Source organism: Carassius gibelio, chromosome B3 (genome assembly GCF_023724105.1).
Source record: "Carassius gibelio isolate Cgi1373 ecotype wild population from Czech Republic chromosome B3, carGib1.2-hapl.c, whole genome shotgun sequence".
Taxonomy (NCBI): domain Eukaryota; kingdom Metazoa; phylum Chordata; class Actinopteri; order Cypriniformes; family Cyprinidae; genus Carassius; species Carassius gibelio.
This window is the reverse complement of record NC_068398.1, coordinates 22241045-22266567: the sequence shown is the minus strand read 5'-3', so window position 1 is coordinate 22266567 and position 25523 is coordinate 22241045. Positions and strand designations below refer to the sequence as shown.

The following is a 25523-nucleotide window of genomic DNA, read 5'->3' as shown; positions in this document are numbered from 1 at the left end:
TACATTAAAATAATGAATTCAGATTTAAAGAGGGAGTCAGTGGTGGTGATGTCATGAATGTCTCTGAACCATTCATTGAACGAGAGAATCTGATAAACTGATTGCACCTTGTGACTTTTTTTGACAGATGTATTTAAAAAGAAAAAAGACTGCTTTCATTATGTTTGATGGTCAATCAGATGTTGCAGACTTAGTTGCTGATGATATCTGAGGAAACCAACACAATTTAACAGCAATTTGTATTTTACATTTTCGAGAATTACTGGGTAATTTGCATGAATGTGTATTATATCATATGCACATTTTCATAAATTCTGCTTGCACCCCAATGACTATTATTTTTAGTGATGGGGATAGGGCTGGACCTTCATGCTTAGTGTTTTTCTGTGATTCACATACAGTTTCATACAAAATCTGCCCACTGTTTTCCTGTAAGTTGGGTTGAATGAAATGGCATATTGACCGACTAGTGATTTATAAGTCGGTGTTCAGAACTCTGAAAGCTTGGTTATGATTATTTTTTAATATAAAATGTTTTGTATGTACGCAGCCCCTCTACACCAAACCACACAGTTTAATAACTATGCCTAATAGGGTATGCATGAATGAACAATCCCTAGAATTGGCGTATTCCCACTCAACAAAAGTAATTAAATGTGAAGAGTGGTAGATGATGTCATAATGCCCTCATAAATGATTCAGCATTGTAGATGAGGATAATAAACGAAAGAAAGTTTCAGAAAATGGCACAAGATTCAGAGGCGGCTCTATTGTGTTTCACAAAGCGTCTGCAGTTCAGTTAATATGCTCCGGACTTGCACAACTATAAAACTCTGCACAGATAAAATATATGCAGGGTTTCAGACGGGCCACTCTTAAGCTGAGCTATGTGAGAGGGATACAGCCCCATTCTCTGTGGCTGCTTGCATAAATCTCCTGTACCCATTAAGAAGTGGTCAGTGATGCAGTGCAAAACACTTGTCCCCCCCATCCCCCCCATGTCCGCCCACACTGTACCTCACCAGCCGTCACCCCATTCAACCAAATACATCACATGTGTAAGTGACACTGCGGAACAAATCCCACCCACTTAAAGCACATTAACTCAGCCGGGTCAATGCAAGGTGAACTGCAGCTGCATATTTGTTATAGTTGTTTCCTTCTAAGTCAATCATTTAAATGAATATAGACATAGAAGGGCGGTGGCCTTGTTGTAATTCTGTAGCAGTTAAATTTTCAGCAGTCAATTAATGTTGCAAAAAGAAAATATAGTGAAAGAGAGAGAAAGAGAGAGAGAGAGAGAGCAAGTTTCCATTCCAGGACCTATGTTTGATTTGACCATCCATCAAGCTCTGATAAGACCTTTGATTATTCTCTGTCTGGAGCATATGTCAGGATCTGAGAGACCATCTGAAATCCCATGATGATGGAGAGGACAGTCTATCTGACATCGAATTACAGAGCATCTCGTGTAGATAAAACGTACATGGGTGAGTGCTTTTAGCCCTGTGGACATTTTTAGAAGTATATTTAATTTTTCTGCTTACAGCATCCAGCATTTCATATTTTTCACTGGAACTGTTGTCTCCTTGGCAAAGTACACTAATGAAAAAAAGACTTGATAAAACTAATTTACTGTATATTATACTTATAACATTTTATTATTACCCTAATTAAAAAAGATGCCATCATTTATTTAAATAATGTATACATTTTTTTCATACTAAGTATAATTAAAATCCATTAGCATATTAGTATTTAAGTATATTAGTACATAGGAGTATTTCTTTTTGCACAATGCCAATATTGCCAAGGTCATATTAATGTCAATATTGATGAAGATTATATGAACTTTGAATAACATCAGTCTTTAAATGCTAGATATTTAAGGTGTACCTGAAGTATACTTGCAATAGTTCCACTTTAGCAAAATCAAATATACTCCTGCAGACTTCAGCACTACTTTCACAAAATTAAAGTGCATTAAGCACAACATTTGTTGTTCCAATTTAGTACACTTTTAAGTATTCCAGTTTAGTATAATTGCAAATTGCAGGGTATTTTTTTATTAGGCACATAAATATGTAAATGTATTTTTAGTATACTTAGCATGTAATAAATGTATTTCAGATACATTTTAGTATATTTTTTTTACTAAGGTAGCTTTACTATTATTATTATTATTATTATTGTTGTTGTAAAAATGTCTTGCTGTTATTTTTGAAAAACAGCAAAAGTGTTGAAAACCACACAGGCCTACCTTACCCAAAGAAACACCTTCATTCTTGAGTCTTAAGAATTAGTGTTCATCTTAAAACAGCACATCCTGCTTAAAGGAATAGATTTCACATGATATTAAAGACTTTAATAATAGTCATTTAAGAATATAGCACATGAGTTTTATGGATAACTCCTTTCTTGTTTAGACTTTAAAACAGCTGTCATTACGAACTTTCATTTGAAAGTATTCACAACATTTCTTAAATGTGTCTCTTTTTGTTTTCCTAAAGGATCAACAACAAGGTAAAACAGTATATTTTAATGTTTTTTTTTATTATTTTCAAAGGAGCTCTCACTTGTGGTTGCATTACCATCCTGCAATTAGAAACGGTTTGATTTATTCAGTCTTGTAATGATTTATGCCGTGTCATTGGAAATGATTGTCGTTACACCACAGCCTGTATCTCTGGTTTCATGTGCAGCATGCTGCTTATTTTACGCTTATTTTCAACCTCCATTTCACCCACGGCAAGGAACATAATTTATTATAATTTGCATGTCTTAATTACTGTTATTTGAGCAACATCGGGGGCAGGAAGGGCGAGAGATTCCTCTCATCTGCAAAGGAGAATGAAGCTGGATCTCAGGCCAGTCATACCTTCAGACGTAGTCGTATCGTGGCGACAGAGATGCCAATCGCTTCTGTCTGCCTAATGAAAATTACACAAATGACCCATCCAGTGGCCATCTCGAAACGGCCCAGCAGGTGCACCTCATAAACTCCTTCAGCTGCATTTCATTACCTACCATGACTAAACATTATGTAAATGGCGAATATATGCTCTGAAAACAATTGCGCTCTGTTGTTTTGCATGTGGATAAAAGGGAGCCAATTTTAGGCCGTTTCGATTGCATCCTCGCTGTACAAATGAGTTTCTTTGTTTTGAACATAATTTGCAGAGCTGAAAGTTATAATACTGTAAGCGATGCTGCGAGGCGAGAGACACACTGCTGATGCACTTTAATTAGTGATGGCTTCTCCTTGATTTATCACCAAACCATGATGAATTTCTCCTCTCCCTCTGCGCTATCTCTTACCCCAAATGCCAGCTCATTGTGTTTCAGCTCCAGGGCTGAAATTGAGCCTGTGCCGCATGACCCTTCCTGTAAAACATAATGAAAGCAGCTTTGCATTGTTTGCTTTGTAAAACCGAATGTGAACGGAGGCTCTTTTCCATCACTGAACCATCCCCTGTCAGTGGCAGAGCAGTTCATTCAGATCTCTCTGTGGTCTGCTGTGAATCCCTTGTGCCATATGGTGATAGATGTAATTGCTTTTCACTTAAGGTGCTGATAATCTATGTCCAATAGTACAAGGGTCACCCACAGGTCAGCGGTCTAGTTAAAGAGCAATATTATGGCAAATAATCAGAGAAGGCGGATCTGATGCATCACACTGTACTTGGGGCAGATGGCAAGAAAAACCCACCCGAGACAAAAATGATGGATGAGGGATGCATTAGAGGATGGATGTCAGCTGATTTTTCCAGATTTGCAACACGTCTTCAATAGCCCAGCATTGAAAAGCATGCTATAGATTCTTCCCTGTAGATTTCACCCACTAGAGGAAGCACTTCACTAATGCATGTGTTTATAAAGGCACTATGGACCAGCAAGATGTTATTTGTGACTTGAATATGCATAGATTATAGAAAGCATTCATTAAGTGTTCTCCATAAACATACAGGGCTTTTTTTTTTTTTTTTTTTGTAGGGGATTCTAGAAGAGACTCTTACCTATTCAGACTCACAGTTTGACCACACAATGGCACAATATGTTGTGCCATCTGTAAAGTCTTTGGAAATTTCATGAAGAACTTGAGTCGAATGTTAGGGAAGCACCTTCTGTAGGTGTGCGTGTGTAATTTCCACTACCAAACAGAACTGCAAAAATAATGATTGTTTTTGAAAACAAATTCTGGTTTAGTTCTGTTAATGGCTTTTGCACGTGCATTCTTCTGTCAATGCGAACAGACTAGCATAATTAAATGCTCAACATGGAGCTTCCTGAAATACTTAATGCACCGCTACCGAATATACACTCCAGAACAAAAGACTGGAATGAGTTTCTTCTTAATGAATCATAAACATACAGCACAACCAGTGTAGTCCATTTTCTGAATGAATGGCTCTTGGTTTGTCAGTTTTTGATGAATTTAATGTTTTTAGTATTTTTTTTTTTTATAAATAGTACAGGTTAAGTATCGAATGACGCAAACGTCATTACAAATATTATTTTGATCAATTGGCAATTTCAGTTTTGTATTTTTCCAAACATGAATTCCTTGAACGTTTTAAAGCGAGTCACTCAGATGCTGTTTTGTGACTGTATCAGTGCTGTTTACTGACATATCCCACCTATCTGGCATACTGCTTTTTGCATGTGTATCAGGAATGTATGGTAATGTATATTTATGACTGTATGCAGGTAAAGGTTTATATTTATAATGGACATCCACTCCTTAATAACACGAATGAATGGAAGTGTGCTCACTGTCTGTACAATTTGACACAATTACATGAGTGTTAAAGAGTGTTACATTAGCATAAGCTTTATGCGCTAGCTTTCGCACTGCAAGTTCAATCCCCTTTCGTTTGATCTGGGCTTCTGCTGAAGGCATGTTCTACACCATGCAAGCGCTTGCTACAGCAAGCAGTTTTATGGCTTCTAGGAAATACTGTGTAATTCAATAGCTTGAATCGTATAAATCCTGATCTCACCGAAAATGATTTACTGAGAAGGGCTGTGCTCACAGACATGCTGTTGAGCTCCAGATGGGCAGAAAAACAACATTCCCTATAATAGCAAATGCAGGATGTCTTATTTTAGTCAGGGATGTGTGTTCTTCCTCATTACACTTTACAATAACTTTTTAAGGTCTTTAAATAACCTCTGAATGTGTGTGAGCCAGAGTTCTCTCTCTCTCTCTCTCTCTCTCTCTCTCTATCTTTCTGTCTGTCAGTGGCACTTGTGAGATATACAAAGTTGTGATTTCCTTTAGGGTTGAAAATGTATAAGGTTTTCAGTATTTATATTAAATGAAACATTGTTCATGTCCGTGTTTTTTTTTTTTCGTACAAAACGTAACATTTAATTTAGTTTGACAGTATAAACTGCTCAATTCGGCACACTTCTATACTAAAAAAATTAATGATTCATAAAAATTCATTTATATGGCCAAGGTGGAATACAAGGTGGAATATATACATGTATATAAGAGCTGTCGTGCTTAATTTCCTATATCTTCTAGTCTAAAAACAAACTTGAAAAAAATCCAAGATGACAATTCTGTTCCTCTTTTATCAAATGAAAAAGACAGGATTATAGTGCATACATAGATAAATATACAATTTAGTACATTCAGTAATAGATAGAATTCCATTCATCGTATGTACATTAATAAGATGTTCCAAATATTACAAAAGAAAACATGATTTGGGGTCAGGGTTTACAATCACTGACTGCTGCTAATCAAGCCAGTAATGCATGACAATGGACAGAAACAGGCAAAATCCAAGTGGCAGTAACCTTGTATACCTACTAGTGGATGTTGCAACTGAAATGGGCTGTGCTTCTCCTGTGTTCAGCTGCAGCAGTATTGAAGGCAGGATTTAAACGGTACTCTACTCTGCTGTTTGTAACATGAAGGCATATTAAAGCAGATCTCACCAAGGGAGGAGGGCATCTCACATACTGTGTGAGATCGATAAATACTCAGGAGCATGTCTTGCTGTCAGGGCGAGGGACCGACAGATGCTTTGATGCACGCACTGCTCAGTCTTCACGGCAGTGTACGTTGTATGGTTTTCCCAGCTGCCCGTGCATGTTCCTCATGATTTTATTTACAATCACTGATATCTCTACGCTCAGGCTCAGCTTGTTACCGGCACGCCTCGATCAATACTGTTACTCATGTCTATTTTTTACCCTCATAATGCGTATCAAAAAAGGGAATTCAACATTCCAACCCCTCGCATCCCAGTTGATAAGTATTCTGAGTTGTCCAGTCCGAGCAAGGCCACCTGTGCAGTACTGAGTTCACGTCCTCTCAGCACTGCTCTTCTCCCAGGGACTCTGTGTTGTCGCTCTGGTCCACTGGAGCCGGAGGGGAGCGCATTTTCCCGCGACTGCTCCCATGGCTGCTTCCGTGGCTCGGGTAAACATCTATAGAGCTGGAGATGGACTGCACGGACCTGTCACGGAAGTAATGGAAGGCCTCTGGATCCAGGAAGGTTTGCTCTTCGCGCAGGCCTTGCTCAAAGAGCTTCCGTTTGTGCCGGAACTCAATGACCGTTTTTGTGTAGGAGTTGAGGGTGGTGACGGAGGCAGCCATGCAACACGTAAAAGAGCCCCAGGCCATGCTGTAAAACACACACACACACACATGAAAAATATAGGTGACTTTACATGCTATTGATTTGCATCTTTTTTTTTTCACATGATAGCACATTGTCAAACAATATAAAAAAAACCCCTATTTTTTAAATAAATAAATAATATTTGATCCAGCTTTTAGATTTTTTTTTTTTTTTGAGGCACAGTTACTAAAATGCCAATCTGCCTGTGAATGTTGTCACAACTAGACTAAAGGAGTTGTCGGAACAAACTATTTCATACTGAACAATTTATGAGCTCCCAGAATGCTTTGCAACATGAAAAAAAGGTGCAACTGTAAAGGCTTATTTTTTTGCTGTTTGCTGCATTTATTTCAATTCTGTTTTTTTTGTTTGTTTTGTTTTTGTCACTGTTAGTTATTTGTTGTGTGTTGATGTTAAGAGCTCATCTCTAATGTGTGTTTATTGTCACCAGTGTTAAAGTCTATACAGATCAAGCAGAACAATTTTAGGGGAAAATGCGTTTCTTTAGAGGAACGGCTTATATTTGCTATAAAATTTATTCAAAAATATTATTAACTTTGTTACATATTTAAATAATTTTACATTAGTTAAACTATTACACTTTTTTTTTTGTCTTGATAGGCCTAATTTATAATTCACTGAGAAAGAAATCTGTAGATTAATTTGTTAGGTCCTACCAATGATGTGCTCAAACACAAATCACACTCAAAAGCTTTGTTTAATGCAGAAACCCAGTGAAGCACATCAGAAAGAAAAATGAAAACTATTCATTCTCTTAATAAAATGTAAAAAAAAAATGAATAATTTCACTATACAGAATGAGACACTACTAATATTAATGCATATTGCTTTGAGGTTTAAGATTTTTTATTTTTTCTAAAATAACTGTTTTTTTTTTCTGTGTTCTTTTTGGCCAGTTCAATTCTTTGTCTATTATCTGAAACAGTTTATTTAATTTGTTTTGTTCTTTATTTTTATTTATCAGGAATATTAAAGTTGCATTCAGCAAAAAGTGTCTGTGATTTGTAGACCGTAAATGACCTTCTATTTCCAATCAAAAACCGTGAGAGTTCAGTATTTGTACTTGTGAGCTGGGGAACATAAACCTTGAAGCTAAAACTTCAATTACTCTTTCATTTTCAAGTTCTTACCATTCGGTATGGTAGTAAAGGTAGTACAGAAATAGAGGGAAAAAACGAGAAATTGGCCAGATGGCAGAGGACAAATGAAGCAATTTTTGCCTAGACTAATGGATGCCAGGCAAGCATCTGTGGTAATTCAGCCAATGTAAATACCACTTTCATGCCTGTCAGAACCCCAGTGCATGTCTCTTATATCCAAGTGCCAAACTAACACAAATCATTTGCTGGGAGATCCAGTACAGCCATTCACTCTCTGCTCTAACAGACAGGCATGGTCCCAAAAATTTAAATGACAGAGACTCCCTCCAAAAATTCCCTGTAGAGCTGACATACAACATAAAACACAAATGGAAAAGTTTCTAGTTAAGACTTTTAACACTGATATAAAGACAGTAAAAGCACTTCAAACTTTATATTGACAAGAAACTGGATTTTCACCAAAAAGACACTCTTGGTCACAGTCTACTGATAGCACTGAATGTTTAGTATCCAATTCTACAATCCAAGTATTTGACCTACAACATCTTTCCTAATTATATAAATATGGCAGAATTTCAGATAAGATAAGCATTTTGGAAATTAGAGATAAATTATTTCGATATCACATAATAAAACTCCTGACTGCTTCAAATTTAGCTTTGCCATCACAGGAATAAATTCAAATTTAAAATCTATTTAAATATAAAACAGGTATAATTGCAATAATATATCATATTATTACAGTTTTTACTATATTTTGAACAAATAAATGCAGCCTTGGCGAGCAGAGACTTCTTTCAAAAATGTAAAAGATCTTCTATCCAAAAATCTCAAATTTGTAATATGCCATGATACCATGTTTTATTTTATTATTTTCACAGATACATGGGTCAAAGTGGCCTCGGAGAGAGAAACTGAGGAAACTGGTTTGAAGTTTAGTTCGCTATTTAATAAGTTCTGTTGGATAGAGAGCACTTATATTGGAGAAAGTGAACCTGAAATGAGAAGGGTCTGTAAGAGCCAGATTCATTTGGGTCAGAATGAGGACCAGACAACCGCACATCTGTGATTTCTGAGAACGCCTTGCCTCGCCTCTTTGCCTTGGTGAATTATATAACACAGGATGGATGTACAGTAAAAGCACCTTAAGCTACGTCTCTAGAATCCCATTGAATTATTGATCAGGAACTACTAAGAGTGAACATATTCTGAGTTTGAATGTATATAGAGTTTAGCCACAAATCTGATGTCACTACTTCTCACTTCCTGAGCAAGAGTGAATGTAAAGTGACTTCAAATGACTCAAAATACAGCAGTCATGGATTACTTATAATGTCCTTCCTCAATTTAAGCATTAGTTTTTTCTTTCTTTCACTGCATATCCATCAAATTTAGGCTGATGATGCATATTGCGATTGGAAATAGAAGAGAAAGCTTACCAGAAAGACCAGCCGTAGTCCCATGTGTGAGGTCTCCAGTCCTCTGGTCCCAAACTGACTGTGATCTGGAAAACTTGTGTGTACATCATGTGAGCCACCATTCCCAGAAGACCTGTTGAGGAATCCACAGTTGGTAAGAGCATGGCACTTATAATGCCAAGGTTGTGGGTTCGATCCCCGTACTGGCCAGCTATCAGGTAAGCTGTGGTCTAATGGTTAGACGTGTAACCCGAAGGTTTGCAGGTTCAAGTCTCTGTACTGGAAGGAGTTGTAGGTGGAGGGGAGTTCACTTTCACTCATCCCAAACCTCTATAACTATGTGAACATTTAAAAAACAAAATCCCCTTTTGTGTTCCAGAGAAAAACAGCACATATTTGAAATGAGGGTCAGTAAATTAGGACCGGTTTATGGACGTGTTTGTATATTTCTGGAACTGTGTACACAATTTACTTCATGGAGATGATACAAGCACACTTGCAATACAGATTTACAGATTTTCTCTATGACAAACACTGTTATTAACCTTTGATCTTTTGGATTACAGGACCAAATCCCTGCATTATGTGCAGGTAGAACCTGTTCCCAATCACGTACAGCAGGCTCAGTGTGTTGGGTGTATCTAGTGTCAAGCCGGGCTCAATAACACCACGGTTCAGGGATAAATAAGGTGCAGTTGTTATGAAACATGGAACTGTAAATCCTCACTTGCATAACATTTGCTTTTTTACCCTATGTTACTTTAAATACAACTTGTTACTCTACTGACAAATATATCACTCTGTTTTATATAATTTTTTTTATTCTAACACAATTTCCTCAAATTTTTCCAAGTTTTTTTTTTTTTTTTTTGCCTGATAATAACCCAGATTTTACATCAGATTATCTGATTATCTTAAAATTTATAAGACATTTATTAATTTCATTTGCTTTTTAGTTCTTACATCAGTTATATTTTCTAGTAGCTTACATGGTTTTTTTCATGTTGTTTCTTTTTCCTTTGAAAAGTTTCAAGCCCATTTCGTTTATCTTAACTTGTGTTTAACCGCTGTCAGCTAACCACACGAAGGCTCATCTCTGCATGGGTGATTTCACTCTCTCTCTATCTCGGCTGCACTTGGAATTAAAAAGCATTAAGGCCCCAAATGAACAAGACTATTGGGTATTCAGCAAATCAAATAATCAGAAATTCAAAAAGCAGCAGCTGTTCTGGCTTTCTAACTGCTGAGGTTTACCCACGGTGCACTAGACTGTAGATGGAGAGAGATGTAGTCCGGGGGGAGATCTCTGTTTTCTCCACATCATCTCATTCTCAAGTCAGTGTGTCTCGAGTGTGAAATTACCTAGTTAACAGATTTCACAGAATCTTAATAAAACATTAACAACAAAAATTTAAATTTGAAAATCTAGGTTATGTTTAAGATTAATCTGGTCATAAAGAATTATACAAATTCTAATATTCACCCATACACACAAATATATCGATAGACGACGGACGGACGGATCGATGGATGGACAGCTAGATAGATGGATAGATAGATAGATAGATAGATAGAGACATATCTAGCCATTACTCCAATCTTTAGTGTCACATAATTCTTCAGAAAATCATTTTAATATGGTGCTATTTCTTATTAATATCAGTGCTGAAAGCAGTTGTGCTGCCTAATATTAATATAAAGAATAGCATTTTTATATATATACATATATAATTGTTATAATGTAAAGACTTTACTTTTAATTTTGCTAAATTATATCTATCCTTGCTGAGTAAAAATGTTACTTTCTTTCTTTCAAAAACCATTCCTACTGTCCAAAACTTTTTAACAGTACTGGATAACTGGAAGTGTTGCCATTTTAAAAACATTAACATTTAAAAGATCTCTCAAGACTACCAAATGAATTACCAATTCTGAATGACTGCTGAGGTTCTGCAGAGATTACAAATAATACTTTATGAGTTATACAAGCCCAAAACTTTCTTTTGTCACCATCATTTGTGACAGTGGTGAGACCGAACAGGCTGTGTGTCTTTATGGGTGCTAAATGTAATGAAGTAATGCACAATTAGTTTCTCTAAGAGTGAGGTGGGGACAAGGGAGGCCTACCTGACAGCACAGTGAAGACTGCGGCGAAGGCGTTCAGTTTGAGTCCATCGATCACGTTACTGGAGTGAAAAAGCTCCAGGCACATCAGACTGAAGCCAACGACCAGCAGCATGATGTATAGCACCTCAGACACAACTGACAGCCAAAGGACACCTGCAACACACACACACACACACACACACACACACACACACTGGTGAGGAAAGCGCTCGGCTGTTGCCCCATAATTCTCTCTGTCGCTTTATTCACACGGTCAGATTTGAGCGGGAATCTAACAACTTGCCCCCTGCATCTAAATGGACATGCTTTGGACACTTTTTTGTATAGTTCTTCTTTATGTTGAGTTCAGCTGAGCAGATAGCAGATAGGTGTTTTAAGTCACTAAGAGATATGAGCAGCCGTATCTAATAACCGCTCCATCAAGGAGCATATTACAAATTACAGATTTAAACCTGAAAATAAACAGAGTTTAAAGATTTTGAACAATGTTAAACAATGAAAATTATAGGACTTAAAATTCATAAATATTTCTATGCAACTAATCATTAAGCAAATCTGTAAAACAGTAATATAGTGAATTATTATTGCAATTTAAAATAGTTGTTTTCTAATTTATATATATATATATATTTTAATTTATGGTATAACTGAATTTTCAGTAGTCAGTACTCCAGCCTTCACTGACCTTTAGAAATCATTAATATGTTGATTTGATGTGCAATCTTTTATTATTATTATTATTATTACTATTATTATTATTATTATTATTATTATTACAAATGTTGGAGACAGTTGTGCTGCTTAATAGTTCAGAAACTTTATTTATCAGGAAAAAAAACATTATTAAAATTGTAAAATGTAACTGTAACTGTAACTTTCGCTAAATAAAAAAAAATATATTGTTGAAAATAAGTGTGAATGTCTTTAAACAAACAAACAAAACAGAAACACACTGACCCCAAACTTTTGAATTGTTGTGTATATTACAATGATAATAATAATAATGAGAGAGAGAGAGAGAGAAATCCAAAATAGAAGCATTTGGATTTTGTTTGTTGAATACAACAAGTAGGAGTAAATAAATGCATAAACATTGCTGAGTACTTATTAGAAGTTGACTTTCTCTTTAGCCACAATTTGAAACAATGCTGCCCATGTGTTTTAAAAGATTCTTTAATCTCTATTTTATTTTATTTATGAGGGTATTTTTACGAGATTAGGGAAACATAACTGTATTCATCAGACTGACTCCAGGGTGTTTCCATTACAGCAATCAGCTCCTCCTAATTAGCAGAAATCCCATTCGCCCCAGAGCTTCCTCTGAGGAGAGTTCTGAAGAGATAGCAGAGCTTTTTTTATAACACTATTTGCTTGTTTTCTCCATTCAGAGTTCACCTTACAGTCTACTCTGCCTCTACACTTGTGCTACCCATTTTCCACTGAGAGATTTGGCTTCATTTGAGGCTTCTCAGTCATTCCCTCACACACGTTGAATAAAAGATGAAAGACTTTGAAAGAAACCAAGGTGGTGAGTGATTAAAGCATTTTAACCTGAAATATGATGGCATTATGCAATATTAATGTCTGGAGAGTTTGTCTTCAAGAGTTCAAACACAACGGGGCACCTTTGAAAGTACGCCCTACATTTTTCAGAGGCAACTATAAACAATGTGTCAACTTTCTCAGGGGCTCCTTGAGGCTGTCCAAGAGAAAAGAACAATTTAAGGGCTTGACATTGTCTTAACTATGGCGTCACTGAGACAGGATGGAGATGGAAGCACTATATCCTCAGTCAGCCTGAACTGAGTATATTCAGTAGTCATAAATCAAATTTCTCACTATAATTTTGCACAAACAATTTTTGACAAGTTTCTGTCCAAGACAACACTTAGATAGAGGGGTGAATCTGAAAACACTTCAATCAAAATGCACTATCTCTTCGGCTGATTCCACAAATATCAGCAGCTTTGTATCAAATGTGATTATCACTGGAGACCTTGAGAGTCAGTCATGACTTAAAAGATAAAAGACGGGGTCTAAAGAGAACAGAGGATGGTGTAGTTTGCCTTGCAAATATTCTCCCCTGGAACTGTGGCAGATGTAATTTGCAAGCAAAATTCATTTTCCTTTCTGATTGCGGAGTATTATCTCCAGATTTGTTCAAGGCGAGATGTATTATGCAGCAATCCCCTGAACTGAAAAAAAAAAAATCCATATTCAAAATGATGTTTCCCCTGTGAAGGCTCTGCCACCGCAAAGAAAACATCAACAATAAAGCATGCCATTAAAATTATTTTTAGTAAAAGAACGCATTACATTATCAAACGTAACCTCAAAGAAAAGTCAGATTTGTAATCATTATTGGAGCACACTTTTGTTTGTGGGTGTTTCTTCAAATACAGCTCCTTTGGACATTTAGAAAATAAATGTTCACACTTTTACAGTTTAATTTGTAGTTTAACCGCAGACACACAAGTTTCACATTTTGTGTTACATTTTTACAGTATCAAACTATGTACTGTCTTTTTATTTTTGGAAAATTACCTTATGCATCCTAAATATTTCCACACTTTTTATTACTAGGCTGACTGGAAATGATGCACTGAAAATAATTTATTCACAAGTGATATTTCCTTTGACTTTTCTCATAGATCGAGTTTAACCCTCATTTGTAATGGATTTTCAGACTTTAAGATTAAAGGTCTTGGCCTGGGACAAGAATAACAGTATAAATTATACATAAAAGCTATTTGAAAAGCATGAAAAAAGTTTCCCCAGGTTAAATGTGAACTTCATGTTGAAATCTGTTAGATTATACAAATGAACCCTTGCCACATAACAGTGTCTGCTGAAGAAACACCCTCACCTTCTCCTAAAGAGTGACACTGCAGCAGTCTTCTGCAATCATCATTATCATTACACACTTTTTATTCAACAGTGGACAGAAGAAAATAAATGATTGAGACGGGGACAGTATAAGGAAATGTTCTAAGCAGGTTCACATGTCCTATTACAGGCACAACTCTGATACACTTTTTGCATCACAGTTTACCATACAGCACATAACCTGCCCTGTCCTGGCCTGGAGAATGTCAACATTCACTCCACCATGCGTACATCAGTTAAACTACCACATATGTACAGTAGCATGCATCAAATAATAAAGCAGGGATGCTCAAAGGCGGACATAAGAGATCCGTCATTTGTGAGTTTGGGTGTGTGCTGTCGGACAAGCCTGAACGGCTCTCTAATGACAGCCATTACTCACCTCTCTCAGATGCCGGGGCCAGATCAATAAAACTCCTGCATTTCTCACCTGGAAAGACACAAGACAAGCGAAGAGTTAACATCTGTGCTCTACAAGCTCTTTTTGTGTACCGAGAGTCAGAGGGCTCAGCTTCATCTTTACAGTGCTGTTTTCCAGTGATAAGACAGCTTTAGCAGTCAGCTACCCCTTGGATCAATCCATCATTTCAGTTTTTGTCTAAAGACATTGTGGTGTTTCTTAGTGTTAAGCTCTATGTATTTTTTTGCACACCTGTTGCTTGTTAAACTGATAACATGGTTTTCTTGTAACTAATCACTAGCAATCATAAAAAATGTGTAGAGTCTGTACTTGCCTTGATAAAACATGTAAACCAATTGTGTGTGGTTTCACCAAAATAACTGTTATAATTAAGATTGTCCTATGTGTCTCTGGGCTAGAATATAAAGAGTTTTTTTGGTGCATTCTCTCAAATTGGACTTTTAATGAAACTGGTGAGGATAATTTGAGACTCAAGGCCATTCCTTCATAAAACTTCAGTGTGCAACTGCAAGTTTTAATAATAATGTTGCCAGTGGAGGGGTGAAAGATGCTAAGCTTTGCTTAAAGGACAGAGGTCATATAGAAGTGAGAGATTATCCAAAGTAGCATGACAATGTGAAGGCAGCAACACAAGCACAGAAAACATTTCAAACCATTTCCTTTGTGTCTATATGTGGCTCAATGTTTTTCTTGCAGTGTGGCCCAGTTCAAAGAACGTAATAAATATATTAGCAAGCTGCATACGTCTACAGACACAACACTCATAATTCCAGGCTTGTCAGACTCAACAAATCTTTATGTACGGCATCGTCTACATTACGGATCCCACAAGCTTTCAATGTTTTATTACCTTAGGAAATCAAGATTTAAAGTAGCATTTAAAAAGTTGGCTAAAGTTCAAAAGCAGTTCAAATGAATGCCGATAAATTGCACCGCCAAACAGCCGGGAAGAATGAGACTTTTAAAGGTTCAATCAGTGGAACCAAAACAAAGGATTGGAACGCTTGTGGTTCCTCACAGAGAACTGCTCTGTAGCGACAGCAGAAGTAAAGAAAGAATCAGACTGAAAAGAGTTAGAGTGTGACTGATCACACATTAGGTTGCCATTGAACATGACAGGGAGTCATATTCTGGATTTCATATTCTGGACCTTCTAAGTGCACTTCTTTTCTCATTACATCTCCCTTGAGCTTTTTCTTCGGTAAATAAGGTCCCCGGAGGGAGTATAATCCGTCTGCCAGGCAGATAAGTGGCCCATGGTAACCTCTCCTCAATTTAAATAAGGAATCTCACTGCACCGGGAGAAATACATTAACCGATTCCAAAAACGACTGGTGATGCAAGAACATGAGTAATTGAATTTCTAGTGAGCTTTATTTCACCAGTTAGGTGAGGCACTTGTGGAAATCATGTCATTTATATCAATAACATGGAATGTCTACAATGATACATTTTAGTCCCTTTTTCTGATACAGACTCATCTGTGAACTGGTCCCTCACAGATTTGAATAGAGCTATTTGAAACGTTTAAAAGAAAATCTGTCATTTCAAAGTTTTCAGAGATGTCTTACTCAAGAAATCTATTTCCAGTTTACACAAATCTATTTGTTTTAAGCATTTAAATATTTAATCTTAGGCACAACGTGATGTAATCATATCACATGCATGATGAGAAGAATATGCCGTTCATTTTCCAATGCCTACCCTGTGGGTATTGGAATGACATGAGCTGACTCAATCATTATGGATCTAAAAGCTGTAATCATCTTCATTCCATCCGTTCCTGTTCTTCCAATATTCCATACGAATAAAGCCCCCTGGCTTGTGATCGGCCTCTAATGTGTTTAATCTGCTATCTGAGGCTGGTTGAGGGTAATTGCATTGGTAATGAGAGTGGATGATTTGATGGCCATTAGCATTATTATGTGGTACTGTATGATCAGGCAATGGGCAAAGAGAAGAGATCTTTAAGTATGATTTATTAATTAGCACTCAACATTTTCATGGTGTCTATGAATTTGCCACTCAACCTCCGGAACGATCCGTCAAATTCTTGGCCGTTTTAGTCACTTTATAAATCTTTTATTGATGGTTCTGCAGTTTAGGCAGTTAAACTGCTTCTGTATTTACAAGAAAGAGATTCAAAACATCACCAAGATGTAAAGGGAATTGATAAAAGTAACTGACAACCCACCAGTTGTCAAAACTATCTTGGCTTTTGTTTTACTTTTTATGTTTTCTTCTACTGATGCACTTGTAAGACTGGGAGACGATACTGCATTTACAGATGTTAAAGGTTTGGAATATTATGTTAATGATGACGAAAAATCATTACGCAAAGACTGAGCTGAGCTACTTGTGTGGACATCTGATGAGTTTTCAGCACAAAGCTTGTCTAACACTGTTGGCAGATTAATCATAAATCCCATTGATCACTAGATAGAAGAGGGTTTTAACAGCAATGCTGACAAAAAAAGAAAAAAAAAAAACTTAACGTAATCCTCATCAGCGTAACACACACTGACCTTCTCTCGCTCCCTAGACAAAGTCTGTTGGATTAAATTGAACACAATATGAACTTTCTGTTTATGTCTGCGTATTAAAGCCATTATGTCAGTATGTCTGAGAACAGTGATCTGATCACATACGACCTGTTTCCTGGATTTATCTGGTGACCTTGTAGTGCACTGTCATAGTGAAATGATCTACAGAATCAACCTTGGACTTCTTTTTTCTTGTCACTTATTTGTGAGCAATAAAATAATTTTAAGATAAATTATTTAGCATGTTCTTGAGACTGAATAAATTAAAATTTTCTCTTGGAAAACAGAGTATTTTTTTTTCCACATGATTGATGGTACCAATACATACTGTATTGTACAGGGGCAGACTTACCCAGTAGACAAAGGTAGGTGATTACCTTGGACCCCCAAAAGCCAAGGGCCCCAAAAAAGTTTTTCATATACGAGATGTGCATTAAGCGCAGACACGCAAACGGTTGCTGGTTACAATGTTTATTACCAAGACAACCGTTTGCGTGTCCGAGTTGAACTTCTTGTGTATCTTGCTTGTAGCAAATGAAAATACAGTATTATGCAAACCTGAAGCGGACACTTCTCTCTCTGCGTCTGCTCTATTCAGCAAGAGGGTGAAAGGAGCTGCGCTTTCACTAAAAAAAAGATATGTTTCTCTAATTTTACATGCAAGTTTAGCCGAAAATACAGAATAGCTATTGTCTTTATCTTGTGTGTGGCCTATTTAATTTTATCAGACAACGGCACGATTATAAATCAGGATTTTAGTGCAGATTAACTTCTTGGAAAGGAGAACTGGTTAGTCTTAATGGGTCGTGTTTCAGTCACTATTTCATATTCATCTCGTTGTCTGCCAACAGAAACAGTCAAATATATAAATGAAAACAGTTTTTAGAATTTAGCTGCATCAAAATACAGCATGTGGCACAGAGAGGCAAACACATGTAATAATAAATAATAAATGTACATTTTGCATGTTCAGAAGAAGAGTCTTGTGAAAATCTAAATTGCTCAGTGCAAAGAAAGAGAAGTAATAGGATAGAAATCAAATTTTTCTATGTTTGTTAGTTTTTTTTCATGTGACTAATAGACATAAACAAGTAATTTGAAAAACATCTATGACCTATGAAACATGTCTACTCTTCATGCTCTGTTAACTATGGTTTCACTAATATTAAACATATCTTACATAAAGCATCCATATTTGTCCATGACCATTCTGATTAGGATAAAAACTTGAAACACGGTTTCACAAACGTTGCTTAGTTTAAGCCAGGACTAGGCCTTAGTTAAATTAAGATATTTAAGCAACTTTTACAAAAATGCCTTTGAAGAAACTGTGAAAGAGCCAGTAAGATGAAAATTCTAAGCTTCCTATCACTGTTTATAAGTCCTGTACATTAGGTTTAAATCCATCCAAGGTTAAAGGGGGGGTGAAATGCTCGTTTTCACTCAATATACTTTTAAACTTGAGTACCTATAGAGTCGTACTGCATCCTTCATAACTCCAAAAAGTCTTTCGTTTTATTATATTCATAAGAGAAAGATAGTCTGTACCGATTTTTCCCAGAAAAACACGACCGGCTGGAGGCGTGACGTGTGGGCGGAGCTAAAGAATCACGAGCGCGAGTAGGCTTTTGAGTTGAGAGCGTTTGGAAGCTGTGACATTATCGTGAGGAAAAAAACATCCAAAACAAACCATGGCTAACAGTCAGATTCAGCCGTTTATTTATGATCCAGAATCAGATCCCGAGGCTGAAACTGAACGAGAGCAGCAGCAGCAACGACTCGCTCCGAGCGGGGCTCGGACACGGGTCTCCGATGGGAGGTGGACGCAATAACAAGGAGGCAGAGATATTTGAAGCAGTTTTACTCACCGCCTGCGGTTCCAATACACAATTGTGACCCTTTTTCGTTGGGATTGCATCATCCTTAAGAAATAAACGATACGCAAATCCGTCGTCAAACTGGGCCTTGTTTGTAAAACAAGCATCTTCGAAATGCAGGGAACAAACACAAACACTTGCACAACTCCGTTGATGCTCTGTAAAAATAAACTCCATCCACTGGTCCCTTAATGCTGTTTTTTTTTTTTTTGGTAATCTGTGCAGGGTTGTCTTGCCCTGGCAACCAAAAATACACTTCTTTTGTGACATTTCGCGACGCTCTCGCTCTGATCAGTGATTGTCTGTGCTCAGCCTCTCAGTGCTGTGCTATACGGGAGCGCGCGCTCTTCCGGCAGAAGTGCCCTTAAGACCCATATAAGGAAATTCAGCTCCATTTAACGTCACACAGAGCCATACTCGAAAAAAACTTTCCGAAACTTGTGACAAACCGGAAGGAGTATTTTTGGAACAGAAATACTCCTTCAAACGTACAACTTAATTTTTGAAACTTTGTCCATGTTTAATATGGGAATCCAACTCTTTAACAGTGTAAAAAACTAAGTATGCATGAAATAGCATTTCACCCCCCCCCCCCCCCCCCCCTTTAAAAAACATTGTCATTTTGTCAAAATATCATTTTAAAATTACCTCAATTCTCAGAGATCCCCAAACAGTTTGCGCGAAGCTGTTAAAAAGTTTCAGTTTCCTTAAACCCCACCTTTTGGTAGCATACTGTGTTCTGATTGGTCAACTAACATAAGCAGTTTGGATTGGTTGTTCCGCACACACCTCCACGGTAAACTATGCGTTAGCATCTGTTTGGGGTGAATTATGTCTTATTCCTCTCACCACGAAGAAAACAGTAAAATAAAAAACTTGAACAGTCTCGCTGCTTTTTTTCTGTGTGGGTGTATTCAAGCCGCGCGCTTCAGTTTGAAAGCGTTCAGCGCGGGGGTGTGGTCACATTAGATATAACGAAGGGAGACATGAAAAACAGACATCGCGTTGTTTTCATATGGATTACTTTATCACAGAATATCTGTTTTCGGCAGCACTTGTTTTAAAGTAGACATGTCAAGCTTTCTATAGATATCTCTCTCATGTATCTTCGTTGAGTATTCATGGAGTTACACTTCATTTTAATGACGTGTTTGTACATGAAGACCAGTGCAGACAGGCTGCAGACAGCACACATACTGATAAGACGCTCGGGAGAAAACAGACACATAACTTCATAATCATACTTCGCGTTGTGATTCGGAGATGCTCGTTGTTCTAAATAAAGTTGGTAATGAACCATCTTTTATGGCCAAACACTTTGAAAATCCCGCTGTACTCACCGAGATTAGAAAAGCAGTCATCAGTGAAATGTTGTGAACACAACAAAAGGGATTTGTTGTACTGCTCTGGTATTGTGGTGAAAATGAATTTTAGCCATTGGTTCTTCTGATCTTCATTCTTTGGCAGTGAAAATAAAACAAACTTGCCTTTACAAATAAAAACACACTGTCTCCTCGACATGATGCTTTCACACCAAACAGAGCGTCTGTGTGTGGGGGTGGGGCAGGTCAGAGTTCAGTTTCTCTCAAGACGGTAGGCGGAGATTATTATGTAAAGTGTCCTGGTGACGTACATAGAGATGGGCAAAAGATTTGAAATCTATAACAACTCGTTTCAGCGATTCAGAGTCGACTCCTTACTTTAGAAGCCAATAACTTTATAAATCGTGTACTTTTTGGTTTAATTATTTGCACATTGTTTACACTGATGGACAGCTACATCATACATACACTGTAATACAGGTAATTTTTGATTTCCCATCTGTGTGGCTCTTTAAAGGTGTCCATCTTGACACAGAACAATGACACTGACATATTTTAAGATATGTCAGAGCAAAATATTTTCAGTTGAGACATCTCAGACATGTGTTTTAGTCTGGGTCAGGCTTAAGCCTTGTCTGTGAAACCATGGGGAAAAGTATTAATTTAAGGTACATTTAAAACCAATACAAATGTGCAATTAAATTGTGATTATTCACCAGTTAACTCATGACAATCATGAGATAAATCGCAATGATATATTTTAATTGATTGACAGCCCTGAGTTAAAATGACTAAAATGAAATGTAGGCTTACGCTTGGTAACTCATCGGTGGACTTTCCTCATCAATATAGGCTATATTTTTTCTAACTTTTCTAATTTTCACTCAATTATTCAAGTTTTTATATGAATGTATCTCTTAAGGGAATTGATTTTCTTCAGAAAAGTTTCGATCGCGTTTTCATTTTATCTGATAAAGTATAATTTATTAGCTGACCTGCTTTTGTGTATAGGAAACCACTATGAATCTGACGTTCCAAAAGCACCTCCTACTGGCAGAGAATGAATGTGCATTTTCAATAATGCAGTCTGCAGTTTTAGTTCAGACCAATGCGAAAATTCACCCACATAAATCCGTTTTAAATAATATAAAAATTGATGCTTCCGACTCATCCCTTTTCTTAAAAAAATAAATAAAATGGTTTAAAGGTTCAATTGTGAGGTTTATCATTTTATAATTTATTTAGGTTTTTTTGTTTAAACTTGTATCTCAACAGTAAATCAATTGTTATGTTGTGGTCTACAACATCAAATAATAAAAGTGTCTGCTAAATGAATAAATGTAAATGAAAGAATTCTATTATACACAAAATATGTAGAAGCATTGGACACAATAATGTGGTACCATTGTGCAGAAGCAAGCATCACGACAAAAAAGCAACCTTAAGCTTGATCTAGGTAAATGTGTGCAAATGTATAGGGCCCCATTCCTATATTTGCCTTGGGCCCCCAATTCCGTAAATCCTTCCCTGGAATTATGCAAGTAAAGATTTCTTCATTTCTTGTTCCACTGTAGTTTATTTGGACATTAAAGCACTGGTTTTCTCTCTGGACATACATTTGAAAGATTATTCTGAAAAACGATTTAATTAAACATGTGAAGAAGCAAAAGACACAGTCGTATTTTCCTTTCATATTCTATTCCTTTTTTTGCAAGATAATCTTGATGTGCGTTTACTAACCAATAACTCCAGATGATCTAACATAGAATTTATGAAAGACGAACCCATCTGATTAAAAATCACTTTAGAGAGGGCATTCTTTAAAAATATGAGGCTATGCAAGAGCTGCTTATTTCACTGTGTTCCACGGGGAACGTGGTTATCTAATGGCGCCTTTACCAAGTTCCTCAAAACTCATTGAGAGTAAGTAAATCCTGACAGATGTTTTCAAAGCTGTTGGCACACAATCATTCCCTCCAATCCATTGCGCAACACATTTCACACTGCTTTACACATGACATGGTGAAGTTTCCCCAGCACAAAAACACTAATTTCATTGCATACAATCTGATATTTGATGATGTCAATGAAAGCTAATGGACATTAATTGACAGATAGCAGTTTTTTTTTTTTTTTTTTTACACAGCTTTTCATCTACGTGTCTAAAACAATGAACCAAAGTTTGCACTAGCCTACTGTACAGTACATGTTATAAATTAAAACGTTTCGGCAACATTTTAGGTCACATATTAATGCATTATTCTGCATGAACTCTATCTCCTATACCAATACCTAAGCTTAACAACTACTTTACCAACTATTAATAAACAGCAAATTAGGAGCTAGAATTGTGAGAACTGGTTCACAATCTAAAGTGTGACAAACGTTTCATACGTTTTCCAAATGTACAATTTAAAAAGAGGTAGCATTTAATAACAGCAGACGTTGATATTGATTCACACCGTTTATGGATACATTTCAAAGTAAGTTAACGCCTAGAAGACAAAAATGGGACTATTATATATTTTATCAAAGTTTTGAGACATAAGCAACCCCCCCCCCCCCCCCCCCCCAAAAAAAAAGACGAGTTAACAATATCAACAATCGAGTTTTATGAATGCCTTTAGGAAACACTTTTTGACATTTGAAATGTAACCCTTACCTCCTCCATGGATATCCTCCTCACACGAGTACCAGATCCCTGTATGAAAATGCCTAAAGATAAATCGGTCGTCACCAGTTTCCCAGCTATAGTGAACTTTACTCGGGTCTGTCTCGTTCACCCCATAGTCAATACAATTATGCCGTCTTTCCTTACTACAGTTGGGTTTGGGGACCCTCTGAGTCCCCTCGCACCAGTAGGTCGTGATGAACGCCGTCGTTGAGAATAAGAGTGCCAGAAGATTTAACCCCACAGACAGCAGAGCACGGCATTTTCGAGTGGTCTTCATAGTCCTATAAGATGTGGCTCACACACTTGAATGAGTTCATTCAAACCCGGCTGGAAAATCTTGACTGGTGTGAGGAAAGCGCAGAGGTTCTCACCTCACCTCTGCTCACCGGCCCGAAGTGACAGCGACAGGTTCGATCCTCACACATATGAAATGAGCGTCACTCCTCTGGCGCGCGCAGGTGGATCCATTCGCGTGGAGACAGACGTGACGTGACTCAAGTAAGAAAGATCTCTGAGGCATCTTTGAGACAGACACTCACGCTGCCAACTGTTGTGACTCTCTCTCTCTCTCTCTCTCTCTCTCTCTGCGCGCGCGTATCCCTTTCCTATTATTTATTTCATTCTTGCTCTGCTGTCTGGTAGGCTATATATTTTAACTTATGTGAAACTGTTTTTGGCACCCTTTTGGAATCATTACTTTATTTCGTTAAAGTAATTATGGGTCAATAACGTCAGTGTGCGAATTATACAGAGACTTGCAGTCGACTTATTATTAGTCATATTTGGTGCACAGATGAAGTTGTTCTTTTGCGGCTCAAGCACAGTTAGCCAACCCTTAAATGCCTTTTATTATTGCAAGTAACGCGAGTTACGTAATGCGATTACTTTTTAAGTAACTAATACAGTAAGGCATTTCATTTTATTAGAAGAAAATATTTTTAAATAAGTAATGCCTGTTACTTTGTATCCCATGTCTTGACTGACAGGTCTCGTGTTGCCATGTTGAGAGAAATCGGGAGTAAGTGCAGAGGCGTTGTGTGTGCTGTGTGAACATGATGTTACTGTAGCTCTAGACTAAACAATAACATGTATTTACTCATCTCACCTGCAGAAAAAAATATTGTTCCTCAAATGAATAAAAACAGTCAAATGCAAACTCAGAATCTTATACAAACCTGCAATAATTAAATATGGCAATGCTTCCAAAATCCTGGAGGACCCCCTGCCCTGCACATTTTGTATGTCTCTCTAATCAGACACACCCAGTTTAGTTCTTGCAGTCTCTGCTTATGAGCTGATGAATGGAATCAGGTGTGTTAGATAAGGGAGACATACAAAATGTGCAGGACAGGGGGGCCTTCAAGATAGGTTTGGGAAGCACTGAAATATGTTAAATAAGACAAATATAATTTATGTATTCATTCCAATTTTATTAACCAGTGTCTTTGGTACTGACCTTCAATGATGGAATTCAACTATATACTAAGCAAAAATGGCAAATTTTTCATTTTTGTTATTGCTGAATAGTGTTGAACTTTATTCTCCTGCGTCATATTCTTCATGCAATTTATTTTTAGCTGCACCCTCTACTGTACAGACATGAATTTATTTTTATGAATTTCCTTCAGCCTGAGGCGTGTTGATTTAATTTGTTCTGAAAAAGACTTTTACATTTGTAAAAGAAGATGTTTTTTATATTAAAAAACAAACAAGCAAGCCCAGCCATACGGTGCCCCGCTCATGACACGCACAAAAAAAAGCCTTAATTGAGTGCACAATTTACTAATTTGTTCCCTCAATGGACTAAAACGTGCACACGATTACTATTGCGTACACTCGATTTATAAATTGTGCACACGATTTTCTAATTTGTTACCTCGATTTGCTAAATCGTGCGCACGATTTAGCAAATAGAGCGAACGTAATAGTAAATCGAGGGAACGCAATAGTAATCGTGTGCACGTTTTAGTAAATTGAGGGAACAGATAGGTAAATCATGTGCACAATATATTTATTTTTCTTGCATGTCATGTGCGGGGTTCCGTACAGCCTTGATTTAAAAATTAACTCAATTAAGTCAACCAGATGATGAACACTATTAACAGCAATTATTATATGATGCAATCACACTTGTAGCAATATTTTTTAGTTCTGTATGTTGTTTCAGGGTTAGTGTCATCTGAGGTCCTCTGAGGGGTTAACATCATCTCTTCTCAGGTGTTCTGGATCCAGACTGAAGCTTGTGTAATTCCTAGTTACCATGGGATTGAAATCCTTTGGCAAAACATTGAAACAAATAGAGACATAATTAGCTGCTATTCCAATCAAGTAAAATTAATTAGTTTAACCCAAGCTAAAAAATATTAATGTGCATTTGATCAGATACAACTGCAGTCACAAATTATGAGATGCATTATTTGAATGCTTGGAGAAAGAGATGTGTTTTTAATCTAGATTAAAACATAAACAGCGCGACAGCCCCTCGCGGAGGACTGC

General features: G+C 36.9%; 1 protein-coding gene across 1 annotated transcript; it reads right to left on the bottom strand.

Moving 5' to 3' along the window:
* Window positions 1-5560: 5560 nt before the first annotated feature.
* gsg1l (gsg1-like) lies at window positions 5561-23578 on the bottom strand. The gene is made up of 5 exons (XM_052550124.1): window positions 23016-23578; window positions 14573-14620; window positions 11305-11457; window positions 9199-9310; window positions 5561-6641 (listed from the first exon to the last, which is right to left on the bottom strand). Exons 1-5 carry the CDS (start codon window positions 23302-23304, stop codon window positions 6329-6331), a joined length of 915 nt encoding a protein of 304 aa, XP_052406084.1. The 5' UTR covers window positions 23305-23578; the 3' UTR covers window positions 5561-6328.
* Between the last annotated feature and the right edge of the window lie 1945 nt (window positions 23579-25523).